We start from the raw sequence: 13,170 nt of genomic DNA, 5'->3' as shown, positions 1-13,170 counted from the left end.
GATGATAATGAAGGTGTATCATGGCTACACGTTAATCACAAACAAAGTTAAGGGAATTCAATTTAAACTTAATTAATGCTATTAAAAAAGCTATAAAAGCTACTAAAACTATTGCTGCGTGCACTACTTTTAGATTTTGTATACAATGCATTTAGTGCAAAAAAAGGATTTTAGATAAAATAATGTTATATTATACATCTTTCATACCCATTCACATGCTTCAACACGGGGTTAAGTGTCTTGCGCAAGGACACATATAGAATATCAGGGCCAGGATTCAAACCACAGCCTTCCAGTTGACAGACAACTCGCCTACCACTGTGCTATGGCTCAATAATAATAAGAAGAATAACAATAATAATAATATTGTATTATTTTGCCGTTTTATGAAAGGACCAAATAAATTAACAAATTAATAAAATAAAATGTGTCTTTTTTTTTGTGACATTTACACTCCGGTCCAGTAGGTGGGGTACTGCACTGTTAAGTTCGCCCAACAGTAGAAGAAGAGTCAGGCCTGGCTGAGGCAGCGGTTGTGGTGAAGAGTATTATTTATTATCTGTGGACTAACTGTAAAGTAATGGTTAACTTTTATGGACTTTGGATGCTGCCGTCCACAACTTCGCGTACAGCGTGTTGAGAGCATTCACCGGCAACTGGAGGTAGAGACTCGTGTAACTGCGGTGTTTATATCCCGGTAAAGAGAAAGACATCAAAGCCGCTGAGCTGCGCTTCTCCCTCTTCTAATTTCCAGCGACGAACATGAACTCCATCTTTAGACAGCATCGTTTTATGTTTTAAACTAACCGCTGTTTTGAAGTCATGGCGAACGACGGCTTAGTGAAGACGTTTGTAAACGTGTGCAATTATCTCCAGGAGCCGTGTCATGTAGCGAGGTTTCAGCGTTTGTGCGGCGTTAAAGGGACTTTTACGGACAAATCGCAGAAGCCGCAGGCGGGACACACGGACCAGGACTGCCCGGGGCTGAAGCAGAGGATCCGCAGCTCGGATGTCAGTGTCGGTAATGGAAGAGCTGGAGATGCCGCAGCTGCATCGCAGGTTAACGGGACGCTGAGTGATGCTACAGCCGACCCTGACGCTCTATCAGCGGCAGCGGGCGTCGACCCAGACGCCGCCAGATCCAAACCCCTCCGGAGGAACTCCCTGACCGGAGATGTGGGTCAGGAATTCCTCATCCACAACAAGTTCCTCTTCTACCTGTTCACGTTTGGGACCGAGTTGGGCAACGAGATGTTCTTCATCGTCTTCTTCCCCTTCGTCTTCTGGAACATCGACGCCCTCGTCAGCAGGAGGCTCATCGTGGTCTGGGCCTGGAATCTGTTCGTGGGACAGTCCACCAAGGACATGGTCCGCTGGTCCCGGCCGGCGTCCCCCCCTGTGGTCAAGGTGGAGGTCTTCTACAACTCAGAGTACAGCATGCCCTCCACACACGCCATGACCGGGACAGCCATACCTTTCTGTCTCTTCATGCTGACCTATGGACGGTGGCAGGTGAGAACTCGTCTAATTTCTACTCAGTTCTTCTCATGTTTGGATGCAGGTGATGGTGTCGACATAGCAATCCAGAGAATTAGGAGAGCCATTTTTGCTATTACACAATATGTTTTATATCTAGATATATACAGTATAGGTATAAAAGAAGAAAAGGAAAAGAGAAAGAAGGTCTAAAATATGAGGTGTCCACTTTTTAAATGAAATTTAAAAAAAGCTCAATTACAGGGAGCCACTGCAGAGGGGCTGAAGAGCCACATGCGGTTCTAGAGCCACAGGTTGCAGACCCCCTGACATAGACCTCAGTGGAATAATGACACTTTGAAACATGATTTTACAAAGTTCATTGTATACAACTCTAAGCGCAGCAGCTGTGGATTCTGCATTACTTGTAGTAGCTCTCATGCTCTGGATCTTTCATGTTTCATTTGAGCAAATGATTCACTCATTATGACATAGTAATCTGACTTGATTAGCCTGATATTTGTTAATATGTTAATTGTACTGTTGGTTAGTTCAATATCTTTGGATGTTTTCTAATAATTAGTCGATAAAGATATTAGTTCCCAGATGAAGTATCCTTGCCTCACAATACATACATAGCAGTTGATTATTGTCAGTTTAAAGTAGAACACAAACATGCATAAAATGCCTGATGTTTCAGGAAGTGGGAGTTAGAGGACGTGTGGGGTTCACTTGAGTTTGTTGTGTCAGGAAATGAACAGTGGAAAAAGAAAATGTGTTATTACAGAGTAAAAGTCTGTTACATTTATATTCACAATGTAATGCAAGTGTTTGTCTTCTTATCTACGTTTTAATATGATTCACTTGTCTGTTTGTTTTCAGTTTGGCCAAATGATTTAAACTGCACTGACTGCTTTAACGTCCCTGTTTTTTCCAGTTTGCACAAGTCTTGTATGACACACACAAGCTGAGGCTAAATGTAGTAAGAAGATATTAAATGGATACATATAAGATGCAGTTTATGTCTGCAGCTGGTTCTTAGAGAAGTTTAAAGCAAACTCCCATTAAAGCAGGATGCAGGGTGTGCCAGGAAAGAACAAGTGAGGAACAGAAACATTGCTTTGTTCATTAAGAGGCTGACTTACAGTATTGTTTAACCATAAGCAGGAAAGAGTAAATGCTAAAGAATGTTTTTTTGAAATTAATGTTTGAGGAAGAGAAATACATTAGTCCCTCCAGTGTTCATGTTTTTTCAGGTTTGAGTGGAAGTAAATGTGGCAAGGATGGTTATTGTACTTCTGAAGGACAGAGAGACAGAAGAGTTTTTAATCCAGGTCAAAGTTCATAGACAAAACAAAACATGTTTACCTGTTGATATGTTGTGACCCATGGAAGAGCTGAATTCTCTACTACCCGTGTAGAAAATAGATCAACTCCACAGATAAGCAACCGGCTGCCTGCATCACTAACCTGTGACTCGAGTGAAAAATGTTTATGTGTTGGTAAATTGCTGAGGAAATGTAAGTTCTCAAAGCATGCATTGCGTATGTTTGGAGAGATAATTTGAGAACCAACCAACAGCTTGGTCTGACAGACCCATATCTCATATCGATCTCATGATCAACGTGTGACAAATGCCTTGGACAAATCAGAAGTGCAGCACAGTAATTCATGGCATCCAAAGCCTCCAAAGCTGTTTCCTAAAACCAGACTGGTGAGATAGAATGTTGTTTGAACTCAAGTAGTCCTTGATTTGATCATTCACCAGCCTTTCAAAAAACTTACATACTTGGGAATTGGTCTGTAATTATTCAGCATGGTGGGATCACCACGTTTTAGTAAGGGGGCTACAAATGCAGTCTACCAGACATCAGGAATTACATTTTTGGAAAGATTAAAAACATGTGACACTGGTTCAGCTATAATATGGGCAGCTAGTCGTAAGAAGAGGGGAGGAGGATTATCAGGACCTGCAGTATATATGAAAGAGTTGCTGTACAGTGACTTTACAGTCTGTATTGGTTTTAATATAATATTGATAACAAGCTAAATGTTATACCCTTTTCCCTCCTGCCTAATCAACTAACAGTATTTATTAACATACATGTAACATTTTTAATCCTCTAAATTTTCATTTGAATTTATTTATAAAAATAAAGCATATTTGACATATTCATATGCCAACAACTGTCAGCTCTTTTCAGACAACATTCTCCTCTTGTTGTCTTTCGTGACACTGTTCACCTTCCCCTATGCATTGCATGACTAAATCAAGCTGAGGTTAAAAGAGACAAACCAAGGGGGCCAATATCAGGGAGGAGGAGCTGAGCACCTCAGAGGTTTTGTTTTTATAATGTTGCTGTGCAGTGTATGGACGGAGAGAAGTGAACTGTTTGTGGAGCCTGAACTTTAACACTGTCATCAAGTTCCCTGCAGTGTCACGACCTCAAAGCCTGAAGAACTGAAACATTAAGAAACAGAATGCGGTTACTGAAGGTTACGCGAGATAAGATGCAGATCATAAACTGCTAAGTTCTGTTCAAAGACACCATGTTTCGACACTGACCTTTGTCTGAACTCGTTCAAAGAATATCAGTCAAAAGGAACTATGCACTGTTAAGGTTTTGTTGAATTCTAATACTTCCAAGAGTACATTAATTATGATTGTATTATCTCTGTATGAGGCTTTATGAACTAGTTATTTTCTAATATCTGTGTTTTCTCTTTTTTTTCGTCCACAGTACTCGTTCCTGTTTGGCCTTTGTGTTGCTCTCAGCTGGAGTGTCCTGGTCTGTGTGAGCAGAGTCTACATGGGGATGCATTCCATTCTGGTAAGCATTTTAATAAAGCAATATCAAATAAGTAATCCCTCTCTAGGTTATGAAAGTGTAAGTGTAGCTGCAACATGTTTAAATTTGAGCTCAGAAAAAATGGAAACAAAAGGCCTCCAACTCATTCATTATGTTAAATAATGACTCCAGTTAAGCTTATGTTTGTGATACGTAATTATGAAGAGTATAACAACTACCAATCCAGCACTTGTGTGTGTATATGAAACGTCTGTGGGTAGACAGACGTCTGTGAGAGAATTTTGTTTCTCTCACGTTTCTGAGAAACGCATAACTAAGTCATGTGAATTCTTCAGGTGTAGAATTTTAAACTCAAAGACTCTTAAAAGGAGGTGAAGAAGTCAAGTCAAAAAAATAAAATATCCAGGGTAAAGTATTGTGCAAATTAAGGAGTTTTTTTTAATGAAACATATCACATGAATGATAATTAGCCGTACACAGAGCTAATAAACACATAAACGCTAGTAGATAAGGTTAGATTAGATTCAGTGGCGTGGCAGGAAAGGCTAAGATTGTATCATTCTATTTTTATATGGTTATAAGATTGACATTCATAAATGTTAGAAATAATTCATATCTGTAGGTTCTTGTGTTAGAGTTTAGTAGACAGTATCTCATGGGGCAATTTTGTTTTCATTCGATAGCATAGTGAAGTTTGACTTAAAAAGTTATGTCATATCATTGCAATTCAATATTTTATATATATATATTTTTTATGATATTCATTTTTATATACCAAGGGCTTAGCTGATGAAATAACTGTTGTAGTATAAATAAATACCGTTGTATACCGTTTTAAATTTTACCACCTAGCTCTACAAATCATTTGTACCTAGTTTATATGAACTTCTTCATGCTGTTTATGTGTTACAGGAGGTCGTCACTGGATTCCTGTACAGCCTTCTCATTCTCGCCTTCTTCCATCCAATCTTGGATAAGATCGACACCTTCTACATGATGAGCCACTACGCTCCACTCGTGATTGCCTTGTCACACGTGAGCCTCGGACTGGTGGCTTTCTCCCTGGATTCCTGGAGCACCTCTCGCGGTGATACGGCTCAGGCTCTGGGTACCGGAGCCGGAGCTGCTTTGGCTACTCATGTGAACTATCAGCTGGGGCTGCTGCTGGATCCCCCGCTGTCCTCACTTCCTCTAACGTTACCACCAATCACCACTGGCTTGGTGCTCCGCTCCGTGCTGCGCTTCCTCTTAGGCGTCGCTGTCCTCCTTGTCACGAGAATGGCAATGAAGGGAGTGACTATTCCCTTCTTATGTCGACTGTTTGGGTTGCCCACAGACGATGTGAGACGGGCGAGGCAGCACATGAAAGTGGAGTTGCCGTACCGTTACATTGTCTACAGTGTTGTGGGTTTTAGCTGTGTCGTTGTGGTGCCTCTCCTCTTTGGGATGCTGAACCTCGCCTGAGCTTGTGTTGAGACTGTCATTGTACTGCTGACATGTTCACCCTGCGCGGTGAAGGCAAACAGCACTTAGTTACATGCAGATACATTCGGACATTTAAAGGAGTAGTTCACAAATCCCATGAACAGATCATAGTTCAGTTTGAGTATTTCCTACTTTAAGTAGCTTCACTGTTGTCCAAAAACTATTAAAATGCAGTACATGAATGAGGCACACAAAAAACAACCACTCGAACCACTATTTAGTTTAGTATTCTAGAGATTAGAGTTGAGAGTATTTACAAGAATTTTCTTTGCAGTTACAGAAAGTGTTAAACGGCAAACAAACAGGATACTTAACATTCTTCCTTATGTTGTTATATCCTTTTTAATTTATACATGCATCCTTGAAAATGTCCAGTAACTAAATTGTACATTGTGAAAGAGGAATGTATTGTTTAGGGCTGCAGGTTTTCACTCAGCTATAGCCACAAACCAAAGATAACCACTTTATTGTCATATAAGAGCAAATAAATCATTTAAGAAGGTTCAATCACAAAATTTAATAATGAATGAATTATTGCAGCCCCAGTAGTATTAAAAATATATGTATTAAACTTGCTTTTATTCTTAATTTGAAATTTATGTTTGTAGACTAAACCTTCTTTAAAATCAAGTTAAGTTTGAATCACTTCCACATCTGCCTTCACACTGTGTGAATTAATTTAAAAAAGTATTAATTTCCATCCCAAACAGGTCCCAGTTTGAGTATGTCTTATCTGCATCTTCAGTTTGAACCAGCGGGTCTGGAACTTAGAGTCACAAACTGGAGGAAATCAGAAAGTAAACAGGTTTAATTTTGACCTTTTCATGGGATTTGTTGTCAGGACTCTCCTGTGGTCAACACATGCAAGTGTTAACTGGAACTTTTAATACAGAATCTATCCTGTTGTACATTTCTATCATATAAGTGAAACCTATATAATGATGTTTTTTGAAGAATCCCAGATGCTAAGAATACACCAAACCATGAATAGTTGTGATCTCATTTGTTTTACAAATACACAGCTTGGGATGAATAAGACCGTATTTAAACTGAACTGAAATCGGAAGACTTTTTCTCTTTGTTGTGCTCCAACATGTTTTTCCATGTCCATAATCAGCGTTATTCTGTTGCCTTCTTTTTGTGCATTTCTTGCACCACAAAAATAGTTTGTCGTTTTTGGCGCAAAATGAAAATAACGTGTTCTTTAGACTAAAAAGAAAAGAATTTAGCAGAACAGAAGAAAAACAAATATTTTTGATAATTTATTTTATCATCATGATAATCTTGGGCTGAAGTTTTGCTCAAGAAAAAAAATTGAAATCAAAACATATTGCTACGAAACTCAGAGAAATTTCAGTTGTTCTTATGCCATAGGACATACAAACACTGACTCTAGCTCTCGTGTGGAAAATTATTTTTTTTCTGTAATTTATTAATTGTATAATGCTCATGTCAGAAGATGAATGCCAGAGCTCTTATATCATGGATATTTATAGATCTAATATTGCCATTAACTCTCTGTATTTGTTATGCAAGAACTGTATCTGGAAAAATATGTTAAAAAAAATAAAATATTTAAAACTTTAATGCATGTTTGTATTATTTTTGAATAATGTAACGTGAGAATTAAAACTGCTGCTGATTCCTGTTAAAGTGCAGTATTTCTGAGAAGATCTGACTTTTTCAGTTTTCCAGATGTTTGTTTGCAAGATTTTCTTTAGACTTAAAAACTATGTTAGATCCATCAGTGATTACAACTAAATCAGAGTGATTTATTGTTTGTATTAAATAGGTGACAGAAAAAATTCTGTCATATTTATTTAACTTTTTTAATAGTTACATCAGCAAGTTGTAAGCACATTACACATGAATAGTGTATGCGATATGTGTATAATTATAACACTCAGATAGATACTGTATATTATTTTAGTATCTCACAACACAGAGATAGAATATGCTGTGCCGACAAAGTTGACTGCCTTTTCCCCCAACACACCACACTGGTGTCATGCTCAACCTTTGAGCAACTCAGATAAGGTTTCAGATTTGTATCTGGTTTGTAATCAACATAAAGTGGACATACAATGATCTACACATGGACAACAAACCTCTGTTGGACTCTTGAACCTCTTTCTTTGGTCTTGAAATCTAAAGAATTCACAGAGGTCAGCACTCACTCCCCATCACATCCACTCATCATGAGAAATATTTACTCACTTTTTTGATTTCTAAAACAGAGTAGAATGTGTGCGTAACTGAATAAAATGAAAATATTTTTATTCTTTGGGGGGAGTTTTCACACATAAATGATGACATCCAGTTTGTCCAAATAATATTTTGTACTACTGTCTCTGGTGTCTGTCTATGAACTGGTCTGGTAATATACAGTATACACTGTGTTTACATATGGTTTTAGAGGAGTAAATATGTGTGCTTCTAGTAATTTAAAGTTTATATTTGTTAGAATGTGTAAGTTATTGAAGTGTCTTTGTAAATCTTTATATGCACTCAATAAAACAACAATTAATTATTATTAGTAGTAGTTGTAGTAGTAGCGGTTATAGTGGTTCACACAATAGTATCCAGAGCAAGCGGTTCCAGTTCACGCATGCGCATATAAAACAAAACACTTTTATTTTGAAAACCTACGTACATAAACGCGGAAGTCCGGACTTTTACTTTCACGCGTTCAAAACATTTGGACCTCGTTTGACAGAGAAGTCACAAGACAAGCTGATAGTTAAACAATGTTCATGTAATTACGCTACGTTAAGACGCCGTCAGAGGAGTAAGGAAGGTTATGTTTTTCGTTCTTCTTCTCGCTAACTTCTGTTTACCTGTGACCCCGCGGTGAAATCACTCGTTAGTCTGAGGGTTAGCTTGACTAGCCGATTACGAGTTGGTGTTCAGCATCATCATCGTCATCATCATCGGGTCAGAGAAACGCATGCTGAGCTGAGCAGATGCCTCGTCTGGAAAAGTCAAAAGGCAGAAGGTCAAAAAGGTAATATTGTAATATTATACAGATAGAACAGGTGAAGTGTGTCCATATTAACAGTTAAACTTTGCGTGGGTCCTCTGCTAATTCAAGTAGTACCAGGGTTTTGTTGTTGTTGTGTAAACAGTGTTCACTCACTGCGTCAGCCTCAAACAGTTACACAGTAAAACCTCCCTAAAGTAAATATTTGTGATGAAAGGAGGCAGAAACACCATATCACTATAGTTAAGTGACAGGTCAGTCATTGTAAAAGTAGTAATTGTTCCAAACAATAATAAAAATACTACTGCTAATAATGATGTTTGCATTTAGAAAGCATTAATGGAGCATAAACCTATACCAATGCTGCTCAGTCTCCCACAGTGTCAGTACAAAACTACTTTAGGTTGTTAATCAAATTTGAAACCAGTGGTGCTAAAAATTTAAACTAGGGACGATTTTCATAAATAATTAAAAATATATTTCCCATGTTTCACATCAATAATCCACATTTTTACAAAAATGACATAGTAACATAGAGTTGTGTGTAAGTCTAGGTATGATAAACTGCAGTGTAAAGCAGCTTTGAGTGGTCATCAAGACTAAAATAAAAAAACCTTACTATTCCATGGCATTTTTAGTATAGTTATGAGGAAACATGTTGAAAACTCCCCTATCTTGCAAGGGTAACAGTTGTTTTAGAAAAACACTGAATCTGGATCACCACCAAAGTACAGTCATTTCTCCGGCTAGAGCCTACATCCACGTAAATGTTATCATAGCCTGTTCTTAATATTTTGAGTTGTGCCGATACACAAATGCTGGCAAAACATAAACTCCTTGGTGTTGGTAACAAAGGATAGAAAAAAACAGAGGCAGTAAGAATGCCATGGATATATTATTTAGTTATTAAAAGCCTTTTTTGTGAACAAGTTGGTTTAAAGAGGATAGAGTTCCAGAGAAGAGTGGGGGATACCGCACTGGATGCCCTGTCATATTTATAGGTTGTCTGGCAGGTTTTCAGTGCTTGGTGTGTGTGTGCAGGTTTGTGAGACTGATGCAAATAAATGGAGGAATTTCCACATCTCAAAATCACATATTGTGATGTAAGTCAATAAGATTTAAAGCAACTGTGTTCCACCTATTTTCCAACCTTAAAACAACAGTTTCAAAATTAATACTATGCAGCACTGACTTGTAACACGGGGGAATGGAGCCGCTTTTGGGAACATTATGTGAAGTGAGTAACTTAATCATAGTTAACCAACAGCAAGATAAAGAGTAATGATGAGGAAAAAGAGGATTTCATCCTGGCATGTTTGCTACAGTGACATCACATGCAGCAAAATCTACATGGTGTTGTTTTAAATGTAGTTTTTTTCTTTTTTCACATGTGCCTTTATTTGTCTCTGTGTGTTTAATTTATAATGTCAGACCAAAATTGGACTGGAAGTTTGTTCAGAGGTTCTGCAACATCCAGAAGGTCCTGTTTCCATCATGGAGCAGTCAAAGTGTGCTGATGTTTGGGACGCTGCTTGCTGTCACACTGACAGGTAACAAAACAGCTGCTTGTTTAAGAGGAGTATTGCAACTTGGAGTGTGTAACTTTCTCTAGGATCAGTATACGACTTCTATGAGCCTTACTCAAAAAGAATAATCATTTTATTATTTATAGGTTATTCTGGCGTTGCTTTTGAATTGAGAATTGTCTTTTGTTTCATTAGTAAAGTAATGGCAACTCTCCCGGCTGATTCTGCAGCGTTGGCAGATGTTTCATTTTCCTTTGTCCTGTGTTGTGATAGAAGCCTGTAGATGTTTATATCACAGTTTAAGTCATAGTTTCACAATCTTTTCACCTCTTGTAGCTGCCAAAGTGCAAAATTCCTGTTCAAACAAAATCCAAACTTCCTGCTTTATCTTCTATCATTAGAATGCTGTACTGTTACTATGTTTTTTATCTACTGACCTTTAGCTTAATGTCATTTTCTTTGTGTTGTTTTACAAGTCTCTGCTTGAGCTGCATCTCAAAAATGTGCCAACACTTCTCTTTTGCTGTCATCAGAGCAGCTGATCATTTACCAGGTGGGTGTTCTCCCCAGTCACTTCTACAATGTGCTGGCAGACAAAGATTACTCGGGCTTCAGCAGCCTGGTGGGCACAGCCATCGTCCTCATCTTACTCAACTCCACAGTAAGTGGACGCAGCAGCGAGTGCTGGCAGAAGTTGGCCGACCTACTCTCCTGATATTATGAATACAATGCAATATTCAGAACTTGTTTACTACTGAGCAGATTGTTGCCGCAGCAACACTTTGACATCATTCATACTATCATTAATGTCAGGAGGTGATTTATTGTATGTGTTTTAAAATGGACTTATGATTGCTGCTATAAATGGCAGTAGCATCTTTATCAGGTTAGGATGACCCAGCTTCTTCATTTTACAGCCGTCACACTTTCCGTTTTGTGTAGTTGGATTTTGAACCTGATAACCACTGTTTATATTTACCTAATTGCTGTCATAGAAACGACTGCTTTTTCTCTCTAAAAGACATTTTTTTCCTTCTCTTTCTCTCTCCAGCTGAAAAGTCTCGACCAGTACATTTGCAATCGGATGTATGTCAGCTGGAGGAAGACACTTACCGAGAGTCTCCATACGGCTTATTTCCAGGGCCGAGTCTATTACACGATTAATGTTTTAAGAGAGGACATAGACAACCCGTAAGGATACAACTAGTGCTTTGTTTGCCCTCTGAAATTAAATCATTTCACCTATCGGAGTGTGAAAGATGAGTGGTGTTGTTTGATTTTCAGAGACCAGCGGATCAGTCAGGATGCAGAGAGGCTGTGTAAGCAGATGAGCACCATGGCTAGTCGCTTGATCATCTCACCATTCACACTGACTTACTACTCGTACCACTGCTTTTACAGGTGTGAGCAAAAACAACTTTCTTTTAGATAAGGGGTTCTTCATTGTATGCTCTAGTACTGCTATATGAATGTAATTCTCTTCCTTTTAAACTTTGTGTCGATACCACTGTGGTCATGGAAGGCACAGTTGAAGTAAAGTTACCTTCTTTTTCAGCACTGGCTGGATTGGTCCTGTGAGCATCTTTGGCTACTTTGTGATTGGGACCATTGCCAATAAAATCCTCATGGGGCCGATTGTGTCAACTCTGTTTGAGCAAGAAAAACTGGAGGGAGACTTCAGGTAACGTTTCGTGTAGCTACTCTGTGTACACAGTGTGTTTTAGTTACAGAAACAAACATGTAACCGGCCAGTCAAAATGACTTTTCTCTGAACTTTAACAGGTTTGATGTTTTTCAGCTTTATTTGATGCAGAATCTTTCCAGGTTATGTCAAGGAAACCCCTTCTTTTGTAAAGAGGAAGTGAGGCCCAGAGCCTTTTGCCTCTTAGGAAACAACACAGGATATGTGTTGGCTTGCATGGTCGACATTTTGAAATTTTACGCGTCTCATGTTGATACAATTGTACTTTGTATTGCTTGAGGAGAGTTAAAAGAACTATGTGTTTTTAAATGTTAAATATAATGTTTTCCCTGTTTCAGATTTAAGCACATGCAAATCCGTGTCAACGCAGAGTCGGCAGCTTTTTACAGGTATGGACATGATTGTGTGCAGCAAAAGGAGAGACATTTCCAAAACGGTGACACACCCCTCTTGAAATTAAGCAGGAAATCTGCTTTCCTGTGATTTAAATAAACATTTGTGTCCATGTGAGTTCCTCCGACACATCAGATCACACACACAATGTGATCATAGCTATTGAGATCAAATGTTGCTCCCTGTTTTTTTAGAGCTGGTAAAGTGGAGCACATGAGGACCAATCGAAGACTGCAGGCGCTGTTACAAACACAAACAAGTCTGATAAATAAAGAACTGTGGCTCTATAGTAAGATAATCCCACACGCACACCTTCTTACTCTATAATATGTTGCTCACACATGTAGAGATTTAACTGCAAACTCTTATCTTTCAGTCGGAGTGAACACGTTCGATTACCTCGGAGGATTTCTCAGCTACATTATAATCGCTATTCCCATCTTCACTGGTATCTATGATGGCCTCAGTCCTGGTGAGCTCAGTGCTCTCATCAGTAAGGTGAGCGTTTTTCCTGGTGGTAATCTTGAACTCGGAGATTGTAGCTTTTTGACAAACAAACAAAACGAGCTCTAGTTACTTCACCCCATGAAGTGGGAGTAAAGTGTTGTCTTTAGTGGCTCTGTGTCTGTCTGTCTGTCTGTTTGTGTTTCCGCACTTGCCAATATGACCAAGGCCGAATGAGGCTTGTTGTGTGAATGGATTGAAGTCTGCCATCTCTGATGTTGTCCAAATATTGAAAAAAAAGTAATATGTTGTCAAAAGCATTTTGGATGACATACTAACCTACGACGACATGCT

The 13,170-nt window shown here is 38.6% G+C and overlaps 2 protein-coding genes across 2 annotated transcripts; both read left to right on the top strand.

Annotated features, from left to right (window-relative positions):
• The first annotated feature begins 495 nt into the window (after nucleotides 1–495).
• On the top strand, nucleotides 496–7,358 carry LOC122761556 (sphingosine-1-phosphate phosphatase 1-like). Its single transcript, XM_044016773.1, has 3 exons — nucleotides 496–1,512; nucleotides 4,218–4,307; nucleotides 5,199–7,358. The coding sequence occupies exons 1-3, from the start codon at nucleotides 823–825 to the stop codon at nucleotides 5,748–5,750; spliced, it is 1,332 nt and encodes a 443-aa protein (XP_043872708.1). The 5' UTR covers nucleotides 496–822; the 3' UTR covers nucleotides 5,751–7,358.
• Nucleotides 7,359–8,442: 1,084 nt separating this feature from the next.
• On the top strand, nucleotides 8,443–12,960 carry LOC122761555 (lysosomal cobalamin transporter ABCD4-like). The gene is made up of 9 exons (XM_044016772.1): nucleotides 8,443–8,775; nucleotides 10,183–10,301; nucleotides 10,811–10,938; nucleotides 11,329–11,468; nucleotides 11,562–11,678; nucleotides 11,833–11,958; nucleotides 12,318–12,368; nucleotides 12,567–12,661; nucleotides 12,749–12,960. The coding sequence occupies exons 1-9, from the start codon at nucleotides 8,735–8,737 to the stop codon at nucleotides 12,943–12,945; spliced, it is 1,014 nt and encodes a 337-aa protein (XP_043872707.1). The 5' UTR covers nucleotides 8,443–8,734; the 3' UTR covers nucleotides 12,946–12,960.
• The last annotated feature ends 210 nt before the right edge of the window (nucleotides 12,961–13,170 follow it).

The sequence above is a fragment of the Solea senegalensis genome, unplaced genomic scaffold, assembly GCF_019176455.1.
Source record: "Solea senegalensis isolate Sse05_10M unplaced genomic scaffold, IFAPA_SoseM_1 scf7180000014784, whole genome shotgun sequence".
NCBI classification, from domain to species: domain Eukaryota; kingdom Metazoa; phylum Chordata; class Actinopteri; order Pleuronectiformes; family Soleidae; genus Solea; species Solea senegalensis.
Note: the sequence above shows the minus strand (reverse complement) of the source record. Positions and strands in the feature narration are given on the sequence as shown.

Bases quoted from the DNA above. Each gene is read 5' to 3' on its own strand.
- LOC122761556 (XM_044016773.1), top strand. From the start codon at position 823: ATGGCGAACGACGGCTTAGTGAAGACGTTTGTAAACGTGTGCAATTAT. The intron at 1,513-4,217 runs GTGAGAACTCGT...TTTCGTCCACAG, and splicing joins TGACCTATGGACGGTGGCAG to TACTCGTTCCTGTTTGGCCT. The intron at 4,308-5,198 runs GTAAGCATTTTA...TATGTGTTACAG, and splicing joins TGGGGATGCATTCCATTCTG to GAGGTCGTCACTGGATTCCT.
- LOC122761555 (XM_044016772.1), top strand. From the start codon at position 8,735: ATGCCTCGTCTGGAAAAGTCAAAAGGCAGAAGGTCAAAAAG. The intron at 12,369-12,566 runs GTATGGACATGA...CTGTTTTTTTAG, and splicing joins GAGTCGGCAGCTTTTTACAG to AGCTGGTAAAGTGGAGCACA. The intron at 12,662-12,748 runs GTAAGATAATCC...CTTATCTTTCAG, and splicing joins TAAAGAACTGTGGCTCTATA to TCGGAGTGAACACGTTCGAT.